Below are 25,656 nucleotides of genomic sequence, written 5' to 3'. Positions count from 1 at the left end.
TCTTTCCCTCTTCCATTATTTATGTAATTTCACCTATTTTATCTTTGTCTTAATAAAGGGTTTCAACTAATTTCTACCATTGAATGCTGTCTAACCCGCCGAATTCCTCTATCAATTCTTTCTCTGCTCAAAATTCTAGCATCTGCAGCTTTTACTAATCACTGCTGGAGTGCATTTTAGTAACTTGGGAACTATTATTGGATTGACCAGAACTCAAAGTCTATGAAGCATTTCAATGAAGAAATATTTATAAGTTTGCAATAACTAACTTTGGATATTATTTATTAGATCAACTGTAGCAGTAGCTAGTACCAAGAATATTTTTCTTAACATTCTAACAGGTATCATTCTAATTGCCAACAATTTGGATACGTAAACAGTTGTACATGTCTTGTAGAGGTTTCTCATCAGCAAAAAGTCTGGACTGCACCAGTCGATGAATGAAATTGATCTGCATACTGTGAACCAGAGCGCGACCATCTGGGGGAAAAAGAAAGCAAAAGATAGTAGATATTTGTAACAAGATTAAATTGAACTTGAAATCTGTTCAGTAAATAAAAGATCAAGCTATTAAAATAAATCGAGTTCAGGAACATGAAAAAGATTAAGACATGTACTTTACATCTGCCATTCTCAACTTTATTTTGGCTATGGCCCCCTTAGGACTCGCTCAAAGTTTATAGGCAGCCTTCCCTGTGAAGCAGTGAAGTTTAGTTGGTTTCTTTAATATTTCTCTCCGATCAATAACATAAAAATATTTTAAGATTTCAGTCCATGCTGTGGCACCCAGGAGGGTCTGTGAATGACTGTTTTACATGAATGTGGCTTGAATTAAATTCTAATATTTGAACATGTTCAAAAAGATCCGACAATATCACACAGAGGAATCAAAATTAAATAATCACTTACTTTATGGAACAAGTTATAGACCTTTACATGAAGTATCATTCACAAGTATCCATTCAGTGTGAATGCTCAACTAAAATGATCTCAATTTGAAAATCTTGCAATTGGTAAAGAGTCCCCAGCAAAGAATAAATGATGGCACTCATGCAGTAATATAAATTGCAAATAGAAAGCATGGTGCTGAAAGTATAGAATACTTTCTACTTAAGTGATTTTTAATTTACTATTGACCCAGGCACCAATTAGAAAATAAAAATGGAGGACTAACTTTTGAGTGACAAAGGCTAAAGAATAGTTTAAAAGAATTATTTCATAATATATTGGTATATTTGCCAGGGTTAAAATATCAATAAACCTAGATTCCAGCCAAAATTAACACACTCTTCATTCACAATGGAGGAGGACCATCCTTAACCAAAAATTCAAAATCTACAATTTAAGGAAAAATGGAAAGATATTGCAAATAGAGCAAGTCACTTTTTTTAAAGCAATTATTAATAATTTGTTAATTATATACAGTTTGCTGAACAGGAACTTACCTCCAGTTTCCTTATCTTCTACAAGTATTTCTAGCTTGAGGAGACGCCAGGGAATTTCAGGATCATCACCCATCACCGTAAGTGTAGCTTCAAATTCACCTTCAACACGAAACTTCACACGTCCATTGGCTTTGCAAAAGGACCAGAATTTTAAAACTGGAGCTTTTATTCACAACCTCATGCATTGCAAACAAAATTGAAATTGTGTGCTGGAAATAGATCCATTAAACCTTAAGTATGTCATGTGAGAAAGTCCTTAATAATTTTTAAACAACAACATACTTTAGTTTTAGGTTCTTGTAATCATCTAGCACATGCATACTCTTGTCCTTTAATTCTATATTTCAAAATGTTAACAAATTGCTCAAACTAAAGTTAGTATCTTGTGCAAACCCATTCAAACTATGAGGGATAAAATTTAGCATTTCTAAAATCACATCAATACCTCAATATGACAATGTGAGGTTTAATCACACAAATTCTGTATATTTGAAGCAAATGATTCGAACTCCATCTATAGTTTCCCAATAACACATCTCAATCAAAAAAAGTAACATTTTAAATCAAAACCTTGTAAATTTCATTGACAACACAAAAAGCTTGGAAGATGGACTGAGGGGGGAAAAAAAAATCCACAGTGCAATTTCCTAAAGTGCTGGAGAAATTTAGCAGGTCATGCAACATATAAAAGGTTACCAACATTTTGGGCCTGAGCCCTTCAAGGAAGGAGCAAAAACAAAAATCAGACAGGCGTCTGAATAAAAAGGTTGGGGGAGGAAGGGGCAGGAGGAGTAAAGGCTAACAGGTAAGAGGTCATAGATGGATACGAGTGGGCAGGTGGAAAGGAAAAAAAAAGCTGAGAAGTGATGAGGAGGAGGGAGCTCTCTGAACAGAGAGGGAAGTGGTGTGGAGCTGGAAGAAAGAAAGAGTGGTAAGTAAAGAGACATTAGGGGAGGGGTTTAACAAAAACTAGAAAGGAAAAAAAAAGCTGAGAAGTGATGAGGAGGAGGGAGCTCTCTGAACAGAGAGAGAAGGGGTGTGGAGCTGGAAGAAAGAAAGAGTGGTAAGTAAAGAGACATTAGGGGGAGGGGTTTAACAAAAACTGGAGAAACCATCATTAATGTTGTCTGTTTGGAGGGTGCCCACATTAGGTGTTCCTCCAATTTGAGGGTAGTCTCGGTTTGGTAGTGCATGAGGCCATGGACAGATATGTATTTTAAAATTTTTTTATTTCTCACACGATGAACCATACTGACCAAAATACACACAAATATTTCCCTCTTGAATATACACAGTGTCATTTTCCCCCCTTTCCCCCCCTTCCCTCTCTCCTTCACCCCCCTCCCCACCCACTCAACGTTCAACATATATGATACATTAAACCCATCACACAATGACAGACATGTTGATGTGGGAATGGTATGTGGAATTACAATGGTTGGCCACTAGGAGCTCCCTGTTATTGCAGCAGACAGAGCATGATCAGCTGCTGCCAATTCTTATTATGTTTTGATTAGCTGTCCCAAGCTGTGTGCTGAAGCTCAGGATATTCACACAATTAGACAACTGAAAAAGCACACCAACACCTCTACTCTCCTAGAAGACTAAGTTCTGCATGTCCCCCCCCCCCCCCCCCCCACCATTCCTCAACAACTTCTCCAGGTGCAATACTGAAAGGATACTTACAGGATGCGTCGCAGCATGGTCTAGGAGCTGCTTGGCTCAAGGTCGGAAGAAGGTACAGAAGGTAGTGAATGCAGTTGAGAATGCTCTACAAATTGTTATTCCCTTCATGTACTCCATCTACATCTCCCACTACCTAGGGAAGGCAGCCAACATACTAAAAGATCCATCATACCCTGGACACACTCTCTTCTCCCAGAGGAGAGAATGCTCAAGAGTCTGAAAACATGCACCAATAGCCTAAAGACAGTTTCTCCACTGTAGCCATCCAGCTACTGAACAAAACCCATCACAGTGCTTGGTTTTAATTGATTTTCCTTTTCATTGTAATCCTTTACTGTGTAAATTGTGCTCTGTACCTGCCTGTGTGTAACAGTTCACAGAAGAATCCTTAAAGACTTCAACTGCCACATTATTATTGCAAAATAAATTCCAAAACTGTGTCAGAATATAAAGAGTGAAAGCGCTGTTGATCATGGTAGCTTTTCCACACAAAAACCAATAGCAAGTTGAATAATATTCTTACCAACTGTAAGGTTTGCCAATTGTGGAGGCAGATCTGTTGTCACCAGTCGATGTCTTAAAATCTGATTGAGCTGATGCAGTGTAGATTGCTTCTCACTTTTTGTTATTGGATTTGGAGGAATGATTTTATCCTATTGACAATTTGTGACCAAATAGTTAGAAGCCACATTCTAATTATTACAATTTAAGCAGAATTAAATTTTTTAAAAATTGTACCCTTATCTATAAACAGTAACCATTAACTCAACAGCAAGTTAGCAGGATGGCTAAAACTGACATGTAAGGAACTTTACAACATCAGGGTGAGCTTCTGAAAAGCATCAGGATAGATAAATCTTAGGCTGGTATGTGAAGAGATAGCTAGGATGTTGATTATGATATTTTGTCATCCCTGGCCGCAGATATCTCGGAGGATTGGTGGATTGCAAAATTTGTTACTTTTGTTGAAAAAAAAGGGAAAATCCTGGGAATTATTGACCAATGAATCAATCTTCTGTCAGTGGTGGGCAAACAATTGGAGATGATTGCTAAGGACAGGATTTATTAGCATTGGAAGTAGCATTGTGAGGAAGAAATCATGGCTGACAAACTGAGTTTTGAGGAGGTGACAAAACATATGGATGAAGGTAGAGCAGTGGCTGTGGTGTATATAGATTTTAGTAAGGCATTTGACAAGGTTCCCCTTAGTAGGTTTACCAAGAAAATCAGGAGGCTTGGGATCCATTGAAACTTGGCTATTAGAAATCTGAATTGGCTGCCCCACCAAAGACAGAGGGTGGTAGTAGATGGAGCATGTTCTCCCTGGACATGGGTCACTAGTGGCATTCTGCAGCGATTTGTTCTGGGATCGCTGCTCTTGAGTGATTTTTATAAATGACTTGGATGAAGAAGTGGAGCAGTGGGTCAGTACATTTGCTGATGACACAAAGATTGGAGGTATTGTGAGCAGTATAGAGGGGTTTTGTTGGTTACAAATGGATATGGAAATTTGGGTGGAGAACTGGCAGATGGAGTTCAATCTGTAAAAGTGAAAAGTGGTACACTTTGGATGATTAAACTTAGAAGCAGAGCACCAGAGTACAGAATTCTTAGCTCTATGGAGGAACAGAGCCATCTTGGGATTCAAGTCCATAGATTCCTCAAAGTTACAGCGCAAGCTAAGAGGGTGTTAAGAACATGTATCGTGTGTTGGCCTTCATAAATTGGGAGACTGTTCAAAAGCCTGTTCTATAAAACTGGCTGGACCTGCTTAATGTCCATGATTCGTTCCGTGAAATTGGGGTGTAATGCAATGTGGACATTGTGCGAACACCATATTATATACACGGGGCTATGGGGAGAGAGCATGGCAGTGGGATCAGTGTGGGGACCAACATAGGGCTGTGGGGAGAGCATGGGGAAGTGGGATTAGTTGGGATTGATGCGGGCCTGTGGGAAGAGAGTGGGGCAGTTGGATCAGTTTGGGTATACAGTATACAATTTCCTATAGCTAGAGATCGCTTTTTCTAAATTGCTGTGGACTTGCTCACGATAACTTAATAATTACAGGTCCATGGACATACAGTATATGTGGTCAGATGTTGTCCAAACAGATGTTAAGTGGCACATACCTGTATTGCATTCATTTCTGACCACCTCATCATAGGAAGGACATGGAAGCTTTAGAGAGAGGGCAGAGTAAATTTATGCCTGGACTAGAGAACATGTCTCATGAGGAAAGGTGGAGCAAGCTCAGGCTTTTCTCTTTGGAGCAACAGAGGATGAGAGGCAACTTAATAAAGGTATAGAAGATTATGAAGAACATTGACAGAGTGGACAGCCACCCCCACCCCCCCCCACCCCACCAAGGTAGCAATGACCGATACTAAAGTCAACATGTTTAAGGTGAATGAGTAAAGTTTAGGGGAGATGCAAGATGTAGTTTTTTTAATATATACGCACAGGGTGTGGTGGGTATTGGGAATAATGAACTGCTGGTTGTGGCTGATATAATGCTGATATTTTTTTTAAAAACTTTTGTATTGGCACATGGATTATATGAAGAATAGAGGGTATGAAATGTGAGAGAGGGAAGAGTTCTATGGATCAGCAGAATATTTAGGCCAAAGTGTCTGTACTGTTATATCTGATATTTCTAATGTTACCAAAAAGGAAAGTTGCTCAAATTATTAAAAATGTCATGGTGCCCCCTCATGACAACCCATCCCATGTATAATACATATACCTTTACTTTCTTTTTGAATAATTTAGTGACCTTTAAAATATCATAGTTTAGATAGGAGTCTTAATTTTTCTGGATCCAATTTATTCATCATTTCACTCAAAGTAATAGTTATAATAGTGTAAGGAGTCCATGTAAATTCAAGAAAAATATCATAATCACTTTTGTTGATTATTTTATTTTTTTATTGCCCAAGATACAGTAGAATGACAAATAAAATACCATTCATCTTCATACATGCTTGTTCTATCAGCTTACCCGGATACAAGTAGGCAGTCGAGGATAGGATCCTGTTGTAAGGACATCAATAGCAAAAGGAATTGCAAAGCTTGGTAGGCGAGCGTGAACAAGAGCATCTCTTGCCAATGATGCCATTCGATCAGCTGTGTCCACAAAGATGAATGCCTGTTGATCCAGGAAATTTGATATCATCTATACGAAAAACAAAACAAATGCATGTGATTCAATTGCATCACTAAATTTCAACAAAACTCGTGTAAGCTTAAGCTCTTTTGAATTTAATAATGACTGAAAAATCACTCAAACTAAATAATTGAGTTCAAGCAATTTTGTCAATCCAAGTAAGTTCAGCGATCGAAGACTTATTATCCAGATAATCCCCATTTCCACAGAGAGAAAAGGTGGCAGTGTCTCCCAACAGTCTCCAAGGGTACATTGGCATTGATCCTTTGCAGATGATGTATCTTTTGGTTTCTTGGAATATAACAAAGAACATATTCTCCAAACTTACAGTGCCCTCCATAATGTTTGGGACAAAAACACTTTTTTTTGTCCTTTACTTACCCCTGTGCTCCACAGTTTAAAATATGTCATCAAACAATTCACATGTAATTAAAATGCCCATTCCTGATTTTATTCAAGGTTGTTTGTTTCTGCAGACTTCATGAACAGAAATACAGAGGCTATATGAAAAGATGCAAACCACTAGTTAGCCACAGAAAGGATGGCCAAATTACAATTTCCCAAGAAGTATTTAAAAAAGCCTGCAGAGTTGAAAAATGGCAACTACAGGCTGTGAAGCCAAATGTATCAAACATTATGGTGCCCTGAAATGAGGGGACAATGTATATAAAATCCTGAGGGTCAAAACAAAATGTATACAAATAACGTTGAATAAAATCTGGAATGTGCACTTTTATTACATGTGAACTGTTTGATGACAAATTTAAAATTGTGGAGGACAGGGGCAAATAAAGGAAAAAAGTGTCTTTGTTCCAAACATTATGGAGGGCACTATACATCTGAACCCAGGTACTACTTGTCATTAGTATATTCTTGCACTGGATCATGTCTTCCTGAATTCTTTTACATTCTCATGTCAATCCAAAATTCAGAAGAAAACTAAAATTGGATATTAAAAACATTAAAACCTCACAATATTCAAATTTCTAACATTCATTAAATTAAAAATGGTTGAGTGAAATTTGTTTATTTAGCCAAAATTATTTAAGAGCAGACAATGAACAAACAGAAGATGTCAATTGAAAACTTCATTTCATATACATGTAATTTGAGAAAATCCTTGGCTATTTTGAAAACATAATTATTGCAGGGGAGATAAAGCTTGAGGCATTCAAAATTTATGCCCAAATCTTTCTGTTAGTTCTGAGGAAGGAGAAAGTCACCAGATGGGAACTAAAAAATATAAATCAAGAATCAGGCTCTGACCTCAAATGTTAAATCTGGTTTTTATTTCTCTCTGTGCACGATGCCCAACTTGGTCAGTATTTCCAGCGTTTCACAGTGTTCAGATTCCCAGAATCTCCAGCATTTTATTTTTGACAAAGTAAAAGGAACTAATATTCCTTTGAGTTTGAGATTGGCAGGAGTACCATTCTTGGAACACTGAAGAGGGAAGCATGAAGGCAAGACAATGTATTGTGACAGACCATACTCAACCTGTCAGCTCCACACTATCATACAGATAATTGCTTAGGCAAGTTGACTCATTAATCAGTATTGGCTGGGAATCTGCATCTCTTTACCCCGCTCATGGTTAGTGTTTTTCAATAGCAAGTTTGTCAAACTTCAGGGAAAAGAAAAACCACATTGTTGACAATTAACAAAATTTAAATGGAAAGGTCCCAAGAACTTGGTTATTAATTTGTGCGCAAACTCTCTTTTTGGTGAGACTTCATTCTTCCTTGGCTGAAAACAAAACTCAGCCTGGATAAATAGCTACATTTAGACACCGTGAACTTCCACATGCACCAGACACTCAGTGTGTCAAAAAATGATGGGCAAATCTTGGGAAAGAAAACTGAATGCAAAATAAATCCTGATTTCTTCTGCATCTGAATAAACATCCATCAATTCATGCATCTTGAAGCTCTAGCAGACTTACCGCACATTTTTCCACCTTTCCAGCATTACTTGCCCATTTTACCAACGCTAACAAACGGACAAAAAGTTGACGTGTTCGGCTAGCAAATTGAACAATTTCAATTTTCCTGTGGAATTTAAAAAAATATCATGTATATTTTATAAACATTTTCCACACAAACATCTTTTATGTTGAAATAATTAACAGCTCACTTTTTCAATTTTCAACCAAGATTTTCAGTAGTTCGTTAAATATTAATAGCAGTTAACAATCTTACTTTGAAGCAATTGAATCCAAAGAAAATCAATAGCAATCCTGGTAATTAATTCAATTGCAAAGTAACAGGGATGAGAAAAGCCGCTGCTCAGTGCATCCCAACAAAAAAGGAAAATTACCATCTCCTCATTCCATTACATTTCACAGTTTAAAGCTTCCCAACTTCCCAAATAAATATTCTTTGATCTTTAAATTGTGAAGTTGATTTCAATTTCATTGATGAGCCAGGCTTAGGACCAGAAAGTGATAATGAACTGTTTCACTAGAAACACACCGGCTGACTATTGTCCAAACTGCCTACATCATCTTCCTTTGGCAGCCATCTCCAATATTTTAACAAATACTTAACATTCAAAAGCAAAAAATATAAAGTATGGGTCTATATCAGTGGTTTTCAAACTGCCCCCTAAACTCACATTCCACCTTAAGCAATGCCTATGCCATAAGTGCTCTGTGATTAGTAAGGGATTGCTTAAGGTGGTATGTGGGTAGAAAAAAAAGTTTGAAAACCACTGTTTTAATCATACCTAATTGACTCATTGTGTGCACGGTTTCATAACTCCAAAGGAAATGGGTCAATGTCAATTTTTCTCAAGCAAAATATTTCAGTAACAATTGGGTCTCAACCCTCCTTTCCCATTCATATACCACCTTAAGTAATCCATTACTAATCACAGAGCACTTATGCATAGGGATTGCTTAAGGTGGAATGTGAGTGGGGGAGGGGGCAGTTTGAAAACCACTGGTCTACATCATCAGATAAAAATTTCCAAAATTCCCCACATTACATAAAAAACAATAAAATAATTAATTCTGCAAAGAGAATAACTTAGTAAAAAGGACAGAGCCTATGATTTGAGGAAAAAAATGATAAAGGAACTATTTGAAGCGTTTGTAACAGGCCAAGCAACTGCACAGTTAGACAGGCCAAATCACCACCACAGTCGTCCGACACAAGATGGCGCAGGCCCCCCTCCTCTTCCAAGGGGAAACACGCGGTTAGCCCGGGGGACAGCGCCACTTCTGTGTTGTGGGCCGCTAGATGGGGAATGACGCTGTGATGTGCTGACGTCACTTCCTAAGGCCAGTGCATCCCTCACAAGAAATGGGCAGTCTTCTCGAGCAGCGCGAGTAATTCAAAATAAAGTTCAGTTACTGGTTCACCTTGTGCTGTGTGAACGTCTTTCATTTCAGTAGTGTTGCTGTTAGCAGACGCTACAGTGGTGACCCCGACAGTTCCAACATCTTAGGAACCTACTTTGAACGTGACAAAATGCAGGATGCTACTACCGCTACAGTCGCAACGGTTGAGACCAACACTATGGGTGTGCATTTTTCGCCCTCCTGGACAAATCAGCCCAAGAATTGGTTACAAATGGCTGAGTCACAGTTCCAGATCAGAGGCATAGTCTTGGAGGATACCAAGTTCTGGCACGTTGTCAGTGCCCTGGATGCCACAAACGTAACAAAAGTAAGCTCCTTCGTGGAAAATCTCCTATGGACAGCAAGTAAAAACAATTCCAGTGTTTCCTCCTCAATTCCCTGGAACTCAGCCGACACGAGCGCGCCATCCGCATCCTGAACATGCAAGGCCTGGGTGATAGGAACCCCTCCGAGATCATGCACACAATGGCCTTTGCAGATGGACAAACAAAATGTTTCATGTTTGAGGCTCCATTCCTCTCCAAGCCACTGGTGCATGTCTCCTCAGCAATATCCTACATGGATTTCAACACCCCACACCTCGTAGCCAAAGAAGCAGGCAGACTTTTCCGGACCCTGTAGTAGGGCTCCATACTTGTGCAACGATCTACACCGTGGTGCTGCTGGACTCCCCAGCAATAGTCATGGCGCAGCCACAATGTAACGAGCGCTCAGACAAACAGCGATTACTGTTTCTACCACCGCAGATGGGGCCATAAACCCCCAGCAGTGCATCCCTCCATGGTTGTACCCCAATGCCAAGTCAAGTGACGCGGCCATTGGCCTACTCTACCTCAGGGACCAGCGAACAAAGAGGGATTTCCTAGTTGACACTGACGCAGAGATAAGCCTCATTCCGCCGATGTATTTTGAACTCAAACACAATCCCAAGGGGCTTCCCCTACAGCAGCCAACAGTTCCTCCATTCTGAGTTTCAGCACCCGCCTGGTCACAATCCATGCCATGGACATGGTTTTCCACTGGAATTTTACAATTGTGTCTGTGGGACAAACCCTACTCGGAACAGATTTCCTCCAGGTGCACGAGCTCCTGGTGAACATGAACAGATGCCATTTGGTCAACACTACCATGTTCCAGTCATACCCCCTGTAATGGAAGATTTAAACTTTAAACTGTGTTTTTTACTTTTGCAGCCTTTGCTTCTGCAAGGCTGAGAACCTGCTTGTTTCAGCAAACATAATCTAATTTACACCATGAGGCCCAGGATGCATATTTAGTAGACACACCTAAATTCCACATTGCAGAAGACATTATCTAATTTAAACTATGGGGCCCAGGGATGCATATGAATCAGTAGACATTATCCAACTTCCACCCATGAGTTTTCTTTTGTTGGTCCCAGACTGTCAGGAGACCTTGAAGATAATTAAATCATTTGTTCAAAGAGATAAGATCTGAAATAAACAACTTTTGGGTAATATAAGCCATGGTCCCACTGCTGAAGTTTGAGACTCTCCAAGAGGTGGCAACATCTCTCAGCAAGAAGAACTTCAAGAGTCCAGCTAACGTCCCAGTCAGTCCGGGGAGGTGGAGAAGCTGCTACTGGCGCCCAAACAACCTACTACAAGTGTGCAGTCGTCACCTCACTTTGGCAGTTGGGACCAGTCCAGGCATTGATAAGTATAATTGGGAAGGGCTTGCATATTGTAGTGTGAATTCAGCATTAGATTTAGTAAAAAAGACTTGTATAAACTGAACTGCTCTCGGTGTGTGTGTGTGTCTATTTTCTTTCGGTAGCTCGAACACTGTGACCAATCTAAAACGAACAAAATGAGAGGTACAAGTTTACCCAAGACACCCCCTCACTCTTTGGCAACGTTCCTTTCTGCCATTAGGAATCCATGCTCTGGACTGTAACAAATATGCCCTCCTACTGGCCAAGTACCCATCACTGTTGACGCCTAAATTCCATGATGCTAAACTAACACATGGCGTGGAGCACCACATTGAGACCACTGGGTCCCCAGTGTATGCATGGGAACGACACCTCCTGCAGGACAACCTCCTTCAAGCCAAGACCGAATTCGCTGCCATGGAGAAGTTGGGTATCATCCGTCACTCAAACAGCCCCTGGGCATCCTCGCTGCACATGGCCGAAAAGAATTCTGGCTGTTGGTGCCCGTGTGACTACAGGTGACTCAATGACACCATCGTCCCAGATAGATATCTCATCCCACATGTCCAGGATTTCGCCACGAGGCTCCAGGGCTGCCATATCTTTTCCAAGGTGGACCTCATCAAAGGGTACCACCAGATTCTGGTGCATCCTAACGACATCCCGAAAATGGTCATTATTACACATTTAGCCTTTTCGAGATCCTTTGGATGCCTTTCGGTTGAAAGAACGCAGACCAGACTTTTCAGTGTTTCATAGACATGGTTGGCAAGGACCTTGATTTCATCTTCATTTACATGGATAACATTCTCATCGCCAGCTCTTGACGTCAGCACACACAGGATGCACCTGACTCACCTTTTCAACAGGTTGCAGGTGTTTGGACTCACGGTGAATCCAGCTAAGTGCCAGTTTGGACTGGCACTTTTCCTGGGACACCATAACACCGGAGGGGGGGGGGAGGGGGGGGGTCACACCATTGCTGGATAAGGTGGAAGCAAAGTTTTCCCAGGCTGAGCACAAAGGCCTACAAGAATTCCTAGTGATGGTAAACTTCTAGCATAGTTTCTTCCTGGGAGCAGCTACCCTGATGCAACCCTTGTTCAACCTCATCAAACGCGGTGACAATGTGTTCCAGTGGACATGCGAAATCGTTGAAGCATTCCAGGCAACTAAAGCAGCACTGCGGAACCACATCTTTGGCCCATCCAGACTCTTCCTCTCCCCTTACCCTTACAATAGATGCATTGGACAGAGCAGTTGGTGCAGTGCTGGAGCAGTGGGTCAATGAACAGTGACTCCCTTGGCCTCCTTTAGAAAACATCTCCAGACACCAGAACTCACATACAGCGCGTTCGACCGCGAACTGTTGGTTCTGTACCTTGCAATACAACATTTCCAGTACGTATTTGAAGGAAGGGTTTTTGTCACATGCACAGACCACAAGCCACTCACCCACGTTTGGCGAGGCAACAACGACATCTCTCCTACATTTCTGAGCATACAATGGACATTCGCAACGTAGTAGCCAAATCCAATGTGGTGGTCGATGCGTTGTCTAGACCGGCCATTGATGACGCTCAGCTAGCCGAAGACCAAGCAGAGGATGCAGATGTCCAGGCCTACTGGACCGCCATCACCAGTCTGAAGGTTAGCGATTTCTGTCTTTCACTGGGGAGCCCAACTTTGCTGTGCGACCTGTCCACAGGCTTCCCCAGACTCATCCTACCCATGACCTGGTGACAGCGGGTGTTCAACCAAATACACAGTCTGTCACATCCTTCCATAAGGTCCTTGGTCTTCCTACTGTCTGACAAGTTTGTGTGGTATGGCCTCTGCCGCGATGTAACACCATGGGCTAAGACTTATTTGGACTGCCAATGCATCAAAGTGCAGACACATCAAGGCAAACTCCAGAACTTCAACCCGGCACAGTGCCGTTTTCACCATGTGCATGTGGACATCGTTGGCCTGCTCCCCATGAGCCAAGGTATCCGGTATTTATTCACAGTAATTGACTGCTTTACCCGTTGGCCAGAAGTGATACCCATGCCCACATGTGACAGAGACTTGCAGCAGAGTTTTCTTGTCTATTTGGGTTGCACACTTTGGAGTCCCAACCCACATCACCTCGGACTGAGGGGTCCATTTACAGCTAAGTTAGCCCAGAGCGAGGACAAGTTCTGAGGCAGCCAGTTACACCACACCAGGCCTACCACCCTCAGGCATATGGCCTCATCAAACGTTTCCACCACCACCTGAAAGCAGCCCTGAAAGCTTGACTACAAGGTCCTATTGGATGGACGAACACCCATAGGTGCTGTTAGGAATTTGCACAGCACTAAAAGAAGACCTACTACTGTCATCAGCCGAGATGGTGTACGGCTCCCCGCTTACCATCCCAGCAACCCTCCCACCCCATAACCCATTGCTCTAGACGTCTTCCAGCTATTGAAGCAACAAATGGGTAGACAGAAACATCTGCCACCTTCCCGACATGGCTCTCCACCCTGCCATGTCCCGGAAAGCCTGCAGTCCACTGAATTCGTTTTTGTGTGGAGAGGACAGCACCCCTACGAAGGCCCATTCAAGGTGTTGCAGTGCGATGGTGTCATTTTCACCTTGAACATTGGCAGGTGGCAGCACAGGTTTACCATTGACCGTCCAAGTGCATCTGGACTCAAACCAGCCCGCCCCGGATCCCCAGGTCAGACACAGGTACCGCCCACCCAAAGACTGCATGGTAAGTTGCTTAAAGGGTGGCAGCGATTCTGGGAGGATTGGGGATGGTGTAGCAAGCCAAGTGACCACACAGTTAGATGGGCCAAATCACTGCCCCAGTCATCTGATACAAGATGGCACAGGGCCCCTTCCCTTCTGAGAAGAAGCCCACAGTTGGCAACACGCATTGCCCAGGGGACAGCACCACTTCCATTTTGCGGGCTGCTGGACGGGCAGTGACGCCGCGATGTGCTGATGTCACTTCCTAAGGCCAGTGTGCCCCTCACAGGAAGTAGGTGGTCTCCTCGAACAGCGCAAGTAATTCAAAATAAAGTTCAGTCACTGGTTCACCTCGTGCTGTGTGAACGTCTCTCATTTCGGTAGCACTGCTGTTAGCAGACGTGACAAGTTACCAATGAGTATTTTTGGGTGTATCTTTAAAGCAAATGCTTATTTACAGGTAATCTAGCCCATTTCAATAGTGCCATTAGTCCAGAGGCAATGCTAAAAATGTTAGGCCAATGAGACAGTAGAGCTCCAAGAGGAAAAAAAACTGGGTTGCTCAACCATATCGAAGAAGGTTTACATACAAAATAATTATTCATTTTATATCAGACTTAACTAAACCAACATGTGCATATTATTGCCAGATCAAGTAATGGAAGCTTCAGAGCCTAAATTATTCCTCGCCCAGCATCAATACTTGTTGCTACTGTGAAATACATGAACTGCAACAGGAATCTTAACTTTCTGATCCTTAACCTAGAAACACCAAATCCAGTTGTAGATAAAAGTCAACTGTATGCCCTACCGAGAACAACTTATAGCCTGTCCCTAGATTCTTTAAATAAATTACTTAAGATGCTTCCTTGTCAAGTGTTCTTAGTAAGTCAAAAGGAATCTGATAAAGAGACCAAACTAGATCGAATCTATTGTTCGGAATTCTATAGTATTGGTCCTGTCATAACTTATTTCAATTGAGCAAAAAGGACTTAAGTTCATGGAGATCTCCGTTACCTTCAAATATACAAGCAGATTCTTCACGTAAAAAAATCTCTACAAACCACAAAAAGAGCAAAAAGAAAATAGTCATTACCGTTCCATGTCAGTCTTGCGAGGTAACCTGGAAAAAAAAAGTGACTGACTGAAATAAAAAGTTCTATTTACGTATTAAAAACAAATGAAAATAACATGTTAACGATCAATCCACAGATATTTACAGATAACATTTATGTAACATTCTTTGCATACAAAAGCATTACAAGAATGTTATTGTTGTTAGAAATGCCATTAAAAGTTTGAATTAGTAGGACAACATTGAAATTTAGGTTCTGAGAAAACTTTCCGATAGATTAAGTGGCTAATACCTTTGCCATTCAAACACCTTGGAGAAATATCTGGATAGTTACTTCCATCTACAATTAAGTCTATGAAGTCTATGAAGAGAATTAGAAGCAAATCATATTTTCTCTTCATAATATGTTTATTTGAAAAAAATGTGGCAGGTAATAATCATGTTGCTGATCAGAAATTGATTTTTTTTCCTTAGTGAAATTCTTGGTGCTCTAATAACCATGTTTATTCCACCAAACATTGGCCAGTTTAAACATTAAAAAGCAATTAAAATCAAGTAATTATATTTGACGAAGTAAAGCTTAATTTAGATCAGTGGTTTTCAAACTTTTTCTTTCTACTCACATACCACCTTAAGTAATCCCTATGCCATCGTTGCTCTGTGATTAGTAAGGAAAGAAAAGAAGTAAATCACAAAATTCTGTAGACACTGTGGTTGAAGTTAAAAAAATCCAAAGTGCTGGAGATGCATCTTTACCTTTGCGAAAAAAAGGACACTGTTTGACCTGTTGAGCTTCTCCAACATTTTGTGCTTTTTTATGTGATTAGTAAGGGATTACTTAAGATGGTATGTGACCAGGGAAAAAAGAAGGTTGAGACCCACTGCTTTAGGCCCAATTGTAACTGAAATATTTTGCTTGAGAAAAATTGCCATTGGCCTTTGGAGTTGCCATTGGCCATTGGCCTTTGGAGCACAATTACAACAGTGGTTTTTAAACCTTTTTCCACTTACATTAGTGGCCATTTCCAACTTTCCAAAAAGGAGGATATGTAGGGACAGTGTCAGAAACTCAGCTGGGAGAAGGGCACAGGGACCAGAGGACATCCACTCTGGGAAGGCACAAGGATCAGTGGGCACCCACCCCAGGCACCCATCGGCAGCAACAGGCACCCACCCCAGACACCCAATGGCAGCACCAGGCACCCACCAAGGGCACCCATCAGCAGCAGCAGGCACCTACCCCAGGCACCCATTGGTAGCAGTGGGAACCCACCCGGGGCACACAGGTTAGGTTGCAGGTTACAGCTCTGGGTGCACACTGGGTGTTATGGACACTGGTTTCAGGCACACACTGGGTGCTGCGCACACCGGATTATGGACGCAGGACACGGTATCTCCTTTACCCACTCACCACTGCTGCCGTCACTCAGGACCTCCCATCTGCCCTCATGAATAGTCACAATCTCTCCCTGTCTGCTGACCATTGCCATCTTCCCATTGGCCTGGCCGGATGTCAATCAAGGCTCATGCACCTTCATATTGTGGCACGGCAGACCTACAGCCACAAGCCCATCCATTATCAAGGGAGATGATGTGAGAAAAAAACATGGCCATTCATGGCCAGCAGACCCTGGGACACTGCATAGCTAAGTTCACTTTCTGCTCCTTAATTTGTCCTCTATTTGAGGGGTGCAGGACAAATTAATGTCTGGCTCAGGGTGGTGCCAGACGGAGGACAGAGGGCTGGCACCACTTGTCTCAGACTAAAACTGGACATCTGGCCACCTAAACTCACATACCACCATATTAATCACAGAGAACTTATGGTATGAGTGGAAAGAAAAATTTTTGAAAACCATTGATTTAGATTGATCTCAAGCAAAACAAATTTATTACATCAATGAATTAATTTGATCTACCCAGGAAGAACAAAAAAAATAATCAATTTTTGCTACTCCAGCTAACACAACACCCAAGGCTGCTTGGCTTTAACTAAAAATACAATTTTTAAATTATTGGTGGAATTAAGTTCAGGTCGTCCCAAATAATTGTCGATTGTTTACAATTTTAAACTAAGAGCAAAGCGCTAATAAACTCATAAATATACTAGTTATCTCCCTGTAATACCCTCAGTCCTAATGCAGGGCCTCAACTCAAAACTTCATTAATCCTTCCTTCTCCAGATACTTCCAAACAGTTTGATGTTTTGCTCATAGTCCCTATATTTCAAACATGGAAGAACTTCATAAACATTTCTGATAATACTAAAGCTTAAAAAAAAACCTATTGCAATTTTCATGAAGTCACATTTCTCTTTCATTGTCGAGTAGAAAAGTTGAGATTAAATAAAGCAACTTGCTCATCCCCCTTTAATTTTAAACACAGAGAAAATGTTGGAAACACTGAACTGGATTATAGATATGAATCAGCAACTGTTTATTTTTCCACAGATGCTATGTGATCAACCAAATGTTTTCAGTATTGATCGTTTAAATTTAAATTTAGACATACATACTGCACGGTAACAGGCCATTTCGGCCCACAAGTCCATCCCACCCAATTTGCACCCTCAGTAAATTTCAAACAGTGGGATGAAACTGGAGCCCCGGGCGGAAACCCATGCAGACAAGGGGAGAAGGTATTGCACGGGATTCAAACCCCAGTCCTGATTGCAGATGCTGTAAAAGCAGTGACAACCATGCTGCCCCAAATATTTATATTTCAGATTTCCGGTATCTGCAATTCTTTTCATTTTTATTTTGTGGAATTAGAAAATGTTCAAAACCACAATCATGGACAGATTTCCATTTGCTCTAAACACAATTTAATGACAGCATTCATTGGTGATACAACTGTAAACAGCATTATCCAGTATAAAACAGAATAATCATGTATTATCTGTTAAGAGATAGATATTGAAATAAAATTAACCTGAATTACCTTGCTCTATATTATAAATATTATCAAATATGTTTCAATTCCACCATCCCATATCCACCAAGTTGGTTTTTGATTTTCACAATAATCAGAGAAATTTTGAAATTGATGTTTTAATTATTTTATTAAACATTCAGAATATGCTAGATATTTCACTGCGTACAGACGCCAAACTAACTAGAGAAGGCTGGGGATAAAATGAACAATTTTACCTCATTCAATTATCCAACACATTTATTTACTGTTTACTCTTTATTTACTAAGATGAAAATATCACAAATGCATTTCACTTTGACCAGTCCCAATAACTTTTGTTATTAGTAAATTAACCACAACAATAAGAAAATTAAATGAAATAATTAATTATCTGTGCTGAATGACTAGAACAGTGTTTTGATGATGGAGTGTCAGAATTTTAGGTCTTCAAAAAGATGACATAAAACAGATTATAAAACAAAGTTAGAAGTAATTGTATACACAGATGAGGACTGTGGGTTGTTTAATAGATAAAACAGGTCTTGGTTAGATTGGGAGCTTCCATTATAACACTGCCACTGGGATCAGTCCTTGCCGATAACAATTCGGATTAATAGCTCAAATGAGATCTCGCTGATGATACAAAATTACACTTCATTGAGATCTTTGAAGAGGAAGTAGAGAGGCTTTAAGGGGATAGTATAATTATATAAACGTATTAAACAAGGTTATAAAAATAAAATAATAACATTATATTGTTTCATTTATTTCTAACCTTGGTCTGATCACATTTGGAACAGAACATCTTCCTACTGCTGGAAAGATACATTTACAATAGTAGATATAGATCACTGGGATCAGCATTTTGATTCCTGGGATTGTGTGTTTGCCATGAGAGCAGAGTTTATTCTCAAATTTAGGTCATCCCGTGGAAACAAAAAGTCTTTATGAAGCTGACATGGGTCGATACCGAATCGATGTTTTCCCCCCTCTTGAGTGCTGTAAACTACATATTGACCATTCAAGATCAAGATGAGAAGAAAGTTCTTCATCAGGGAGTTTGTGAATATTTTCAACTCTCAACCCAAAAGAGCTGTAAAGATTCAGTTGCTGAGTATATTCAAAACAAAATCTGATTTAGTTTTAACCTTTAGAATTTACAATTTAGACTGTAAATTAGTGTAATAGAGTTAATGCATGAAAATGGATCTGAATTAAGAGCAACCAATATCTTTTGTACGGCAAAACAGGAGCATGGGTCAAATAAACTCAAGCTTGTTACTTTCTCATGTACCGTACTTATGATTTTTGGTTGGGTTTCTGTAATGTTGGCAAACTGGGAACTTTATGGAAAACAAATTGATAGAAGAGGAAAGCAGAGAGGGAGAAATAAGAACATGAGAAGGAAATGGTGACATTTTATAAATCAGGACAACATATTTGTTGACTCTTTGAAAATCCTGATGACCTATACATAGCAATAGTGCTTAAATAAGAAGTCCAATGTCCCTCAAGAAATAACATGGAACAAAATGAAAGAGAAATAACAGTTCTATTGTGAAGTTATTAATATTTGTTATTTTTATAATATCATAAAATCAGCACATAACTTTCACTTTCATAATTTGCCTGTTGGGTGGATATAAAGTACAAACACACAAATAAAAATCATAATTCACTGCATGAAGTTATGTCAACAACAAAAAAAAACCTGACCAACCTACATTTTAAACCCTGGGATTCCTTCAATTATCCAAACATTTGTATGTGCAAAAGTCCCTGAATTTAATCCCACCTCAATTTAAAAAAAAATCTTAATGAGAAGTAGAAAATTGTGGATCGCCAGGTAAAAATGTGAATTTCAGTTCTTGTTTTGCTCCCCTCCCACCAAAGGACAAAAAATAGAAAACTAATTTCAGAATTTAACATGGCTTTCATCTTGCAAAAAAACTTGGAAAAAACCCTAGCCAGATCATATCCCAAAATGAAAAGTGCAAGAGGTTTTGTAAGCCTTCAGGTAAAGATGGCTGTGATTCCACGCTCTGATTTCCATTATTTTAAGAACTGTCACGTCATAGTGAGCAGATGGTCTTGTTTTATGTCTGAATGCAGGATGAAAAACAAGAACTATCATCAGGGTCAACAGCCATCTAGCAAACACGGGCCGTGAAACACGGAAAGAACATTCCTTGCACCAAAGCTTGGTCTGCTCACCTAAATCCATTCACTGTTCATTTTTGTGTGTGTGTGTGTGGGGGGGGGGGGGGGGGGGGGGAAGAAGAGAGAAATCCTCATATCAAACCCCACAAGGGAACCATCATCATCCTATGGGATGGATAGCCAGAAGAGATTTAGTACACATTGATTTTCCAAAATGAACTCAGAAATATAGTTGAAGTAGCTGGTGTGACCAAAAGTGCTCAACAGGACCACACCAAAAAAAACACCCCATAAATTGCGCCTGAGAGATGACAAGATCAGTTTCCAATTTGAAATGATAATTAAATAATGAGCAGGAAAAAAATAAGAGCGGACTGAAGGAATCATGTCCTCTGGACGTGATTACTCTTCGTACTTACAGATCGGCCAGCACCGTGATTTCATGGTAAGTTCTCTGAAGAAGGAAGTCGATCAACATGCTGAGGCGGACCCCGGGATTGGCGGCCACGGCGGCGGCGGCGGCGGCGGAGGGCCCCGAGGCCGGGCCACCCCCAGCCACCAGCTGGGAATTCTCCACCTGAACCGGGGCCATTTTTTTGGACTCGCAACCCCCCTCCCTCCCGCCCGCCGTCAAACTTGACCCGTTCGCTGGCAGTCAGTGAAAGGGTTCTTCTCCTTGCATGTCTCCGCGCATATTGATTTATTTTTCCTCCCGGGGTAGAATAGGAGTCTTCCACACTCGTTAAGCAACAACAGAAACCGCCATGTTGTTTGGGGGGGGGGGGGGGGAAATAAATGCGGGCGCTGACCCGGAAGGAAACTCGAGGGACCGTCAAGTCAGTCCGACAGTTGTTGAGCTTCCTCCGTCCCGACACAACAGGCTCCAAAGCCCTTCAACACTTTAGGACTGGAATAACTCATCGTGGAAATGCTTCGAGGCAAGCATTATTGTTATCAAAACTAACTTGCAAACAGGAAAGAGTGAACTTTGTAAACATTAAAGAGCACATTATTTCTATGTAATTTATCATTCAAGGCTTCTTAATCGGGTGAGTGCAATTAAACGCGAAAATATCTTCTTTCGTCCAAGGATTGTAAATATTCAGGGTATGACGACCACCGAGTTCTTCCTCATCAATATTATTGGCGGGCTCCCTTTGAACCAGAAACTAATTGGACTTCCAGAGTGATTCACTTCCTGAAACCAAGGCCTTTCCACGACCCACATGGTGGATTAAAAGTAGAGACATGGAACTTGCGCAAAAGTTATTGATCTTTATTGTCAAGTACATTCTTTCTCTCTTACTTAATCATTTTCTGAGTATCAACAACTGCTTCTTCCACTCTTACAGAACTTAAATTTCATTTGCTTCTGCTGCCCAATTTTCACCTGCATTCACATTAACATGGCCTATCATTGATCACCCCTTTCGATCTATTCATCTCAAGGGATAAGTCAACCACAAACATCCATTTGAAACCACGAACTTCCGCAGCTATCGCTTCCATATTTGCATCCTGCGTTGTTGTGACTCCATTTTATTCTCCCAGTTTCTGTCTCTACAGCAGTGCCTCTGAAATTGGTGAAAGATCTTTAAACTGAAATACTCACTTTATTTTCTTAAGATGCTGCCTGAGCTGTTGAGTTTTTCCACAAAGAAACAAAATATCTAAGGCAAATGAAAAGTTAAACAAAAATGCAGATATTGGAAATCTGAACTAAAAACAGAAAACATAAACCAGAAACCTCAACGCTTTGATATATATATGGCCTCCTGAATCAAGTATTGCTCTAATATAAAACTGTCAACATTTAATTTAAATCACAGCAATATTTTACCATGTCCCACTATTCATTAATTTGACCTAGAACCCTCATATCATCTGCATTTCTCCACTTCTGGCTTCTGAATTCCATTTCAATCACCTGCTTTTAACCTTATGCTTTACACTTCAAAGTATACCATCTATATCTCCCTGCCAGTGTTTCATCCTTCATATTTCCTTCAGTCACCATTTGTGATATCTCTTTATGTTAACTGTCAGATCTTTTCTAATAATACATTTGAAAGACCCTGGGCTGTTTTATAACCTGAAAGGCATTACCACTAAAATAGTGTGTTAAAATTATATGACTGTTTTTGTTGTCTTGGGATAAGGGGGTGGGTGGGAATAAATACAGACTGTTATATGAGTGATGAAAGGGATTGTATTGTTCATTTGATTTCTTATGAGTCTATGAAAATCAAAAATAAAATTTTAAAAAAAGATTTGTATGTGGACAATAGTTTGATTGTTGAGAGTGATTTGGTACAACCAAAAATACTTAGTAAAATGTTGATCACAACAAATGCCACAGAATGGAACAAATGCAAGATAGCTGCACTAAAGGCTTACAATTGAGGGCAATATTATGGACAGACTGGAAATGCTGCACATTGCTTTCAAATCGTGGGTTAATTTTTAGCAAATTGAACTTAAATGGACATATATAATTAGATAAGTTGGTTAGGAATGGCAAGCAAATAACATTTGTTTTGTGCAGAACTGCATGTGGAAAGATCAATATAGAAACATCATAATTTCCATTGAGAGTTGGAGCAGGTCATGGTCATACATTTGAAGTGTTGACTGTTTCTCAATTTCCTTAGTTTATCAAACCATTTTATTCACTGTGTTGCCATTCTGATTAGAATAATCAAATATTTTATCTTGGTTAACTAAAATGCAGTAAATACAAATGATGTTTGATTTAAATATCTGTTTTTTTTTTCCTTTTTTATACTCCTATAAATTGTATTTGTGGATGACAAGTTTCATTAAAAACAACACTGAGCCAATTGCATTGTATTCATTAAAATTTTAAATTGAAGTTTGAAAATTTGAGACATTCAACTGTATGATTTACTTTTTAAAAACTAGTTAACTTCCTGTTTTTTATAGAGATTCTGGTATAATTGCAAAGTAAGCAAGAATCAATGCTGGGGGACATCTTTACAGCAAATTAGTTACCAGGTTAGTTTCATGGAATTACTACATTTAATTGTTAAGTAAACTTAATCTATAAAGTTAGGAATGAAACTTGACAATATCAATGTCTTTTTAAAGACAAGTTTTGTGTTCCTGTGCTGTTATTCAAATTGTGTGACCAAGAGAAAGAACAATTTAAACAATGACTCAGTCCCATAGATTCTAATTTGTTTATATTTTATATTTTTATTGTACATTTACTTTTAATCTCTTTTTCTGTTGAGTAATTTGATTTTTCTTTCTGTTTCTCTATGCATATGATTCTATTTCACTTTATTTTCTCTTTTTTAATCTGAGCTTTTCTTAATATTTGTATTTTATTGCAACTGTAATGCACCATGGTCCTCGCACCTCCTTGACCTCAGTGTCAGAATGTCAATTACTGGTCCAGGCCAAAGAATTATTTGAATTAAACTGGAAAGGTTGATGACATATACAGCAAGATCATCTTTTGCACTATTCTGCACTTTTTCTGTTTTGTACTAAGACAGTGGGCTTACAATTTAAAAATTTTATATAGAAGCACATTGAAAACACTGGATTATGACCAAAGGTTCATGGCAAAGTGTGTTGTCAAGCAAAATAGAAATACCACATGGAGTTGATGTTCAAAACGATTTATTAAAACTGATGCACATCTGAAGACCTGTCAAAGCTGATCTTGGTACAAGTTTTATACTCTCAATGGACAGTTACAGAAACTTGATTAACTTAGTTTTACTCTTTGATTACAGAATGGGAGTTACAAAGGTCTACTTACTGGCAAGATAAGGTTGAATACAGAATAGGATGCTTATATATCTATAAGTTTAACTTGGTTAACAATGGGTCTAAGTTTCTGTTTACAACAATGGTACAGCTTATGATTGTAACTTACTTAACAATAAATCCAATTTCCTAGTAACAGCATAACATTAGTTATAACATAATTAATTGTGTTCCTAAAACTGCTGTATTCCACAGCTCTCCTCTTGGGCCTGTCTTCAGTTCTCTGTTACCACATTAGTGCAATCCACATCCCTCTATACTTGACACAGCTCTCACAATTCTTTCCCCCAGACTCTACAACAACAAACTCAATCAGGGGCTCATTTCAGGACCCTTGTGCACTTCATTGATTTTTTTTAAAACTCTCTGTATTGCACAGTCAGTTTATTTATATTCATTTTCTGTTTACAGCTCTTTATTTGTTTACATGTATATGCTATGTATAGTTTTTTTTTGTACTACCAACAAATGATAATTCTGCTTTGCCCACAGGAAATAGAATTTCAGGGTTGTATGTACTCTGACAATAAATCTGAAATCTGATAATTTGTGAAATAAGTTGAATCAAAAGACAAAAGAAATTCATAATCACTAGAATAGAACAGATGAAAATATCATATTTTAACAGAATGATGAAAACCAGCATTTACAGCTTTAACGTTAGTGTTAAAAATGTTAAAAAGAACAAAGGTGTATGCTGTTTTTCAGAGGACATTGCAAGTGAAGAAAAACCAACAGATTCAGCAAATAAATACCAACCCTGGTAGGCTGTCCATCGCCTTCTGATCAATAAACACACAATCATCACTTAGCAAAATTTCATGCTTGCCCTTGTAATTTAAATTTGATCAACAAGACCCCTCACAATTTAATTCAGGAAACCATCCCCCCAGTATGTGAAAGAATGTTGCGATCCATGATAATGTACCTGAGTCACATCACCATTACCCCCAGCTCCAACTCAATGAGTTATCTACCAATAGACTAATTCAACTGAATTAGTATTCAGCTGAAACAATTGTAACAACCCCATTTTAGTCAACACCAAGTCACCAAAAGGAAAACATTCCAATTGAGCATGAAAGCACGTTCTCTCCTGATGACAACACTCTTTGAAAATTAAATTTGATTGTTGTTTCTTTGATCAAATTTCTCTATTTGATAATAATTCTTCCCATTGTCCATTCTTTTTTCCAATACCAAACAAGCAAGAAAACATCAAAGATTAGTGGAAAACTAGCAACTGAAATTGAGGGCAAACTTAATTTTACCACCCTTAACTGAGGATGAAGAGATGTTGTCACCATTTCATAATTAGTTCCAATGTCAAGAAAATTGCTTCCTCTCTGCAAATAGGAACTTATTATTCATAGCAATAAATTTTTCCACTACACAAGCAAAAAATTTGTTCCTCATCTAATCATTAAATAGAAGCAGTTTATTACCAACTCTACCCTGATGTGAAATCAACCCAACATAAGACTTACTTAACAAAAGTAAAAGAACTGAGTTGATAGAGGGCATCTGAACAGAATGTATCTACATATGGAGAAACATTTAGCATTGGTTTAGATTTCTTTAAAATTAAGGAATTTCAGCAAATGCCCAATCCTCCCCTATATATAACTTTCATCAATTTCCACATTGAATTCTCCC

At 39.4% G+C, this 25,656-nt stretch overlaps 2 protein-coding genes across 3 annotated transcripts in view; one reads left to right on the top strand and one right to left on the bottom strand.

Moving 5' to 3' along the window:
- Positions 1 to 20,970, bottom strand: part of med14 (mediator complex subunit 14) — a 96,067-nt gene extending 75,097 nt beyond the window's left edge. For both annotated transcript variants that reach the window (XM_069889367.1, XM_069889368.1), the window contains exons 1-7: positions 20,622 to 20,970; positions 15,151 to 15,177; positions 8,240 to 8,345; positions 6,133 to 6,306; positions 3,655 to 3,784; positions 1,446 to 1,574; positions 373 to 480 (exon numbers count right to left, since the gene is read on the bottom strand). In XM_069889367.1, coding sequence (XP_069745468.1) covers positions 373 to 480; positions 1,446 to 1,574; positions 3,655 to 3,784; positions 6,133 to 6,306; positions 8,240 to 8,345; positions 15,151 to 15,177; positions 20,622 to 20,794 — 847 coding nt within the window. In that variant the 5' untranslated portion in view covers positions 20,795 to 20,970. The remainder of the gene's footprint in view (positions 1 to 372; positions 481 to 1,445; positions 1,575 to 3,654; positions 3,785 to 6,132; positions 6,307 to 8,239; positions 8,346 to 15,150; positions 15,178 to 20,621) is intronic.
- Positions 20,971 to 21,048: 78 nt separating this feature from the next.
- The window catches only part of usp9 (ubiquitin specific peptidase 9), a 263,780-nt gene continuing 259,172 nt past the window's right edge, over positions 21,049 to 25,656 (top strand). Inside the window, exons 1-2 of the mRNA XM_069889325.1 lie at positions 21,049 to 21,251; positions 23,146 to 23,217. The gene's annotated coding sequence lies outside the window, so the exon portion shown is untranslated. The remainder of the gene's footprint in view (positions 21,252 to 23,145; positions 23,218 to 25,656) is intronic.

This window comes from Narcine bancroftii, chromosome 7 (assembly GCF_036971445.1).
Source record: "Narcine bancroftii isolate sNarBan1 chromosome 7, sNarBan1.hap1, whole genome shotgun sequence".
NCBI classification, from domain to species: Eukaryota; Metazoa; Chordata; class Chondrichthyes; order Torpediniformes; family Narcinidae; genus Narcine; species Narcine bancroftii.
The sequence above is the reverse complement of the archived record's forward strand: the minus strand, read 5'-3'. Positions and strand labels throughout refer to the sequence as shown.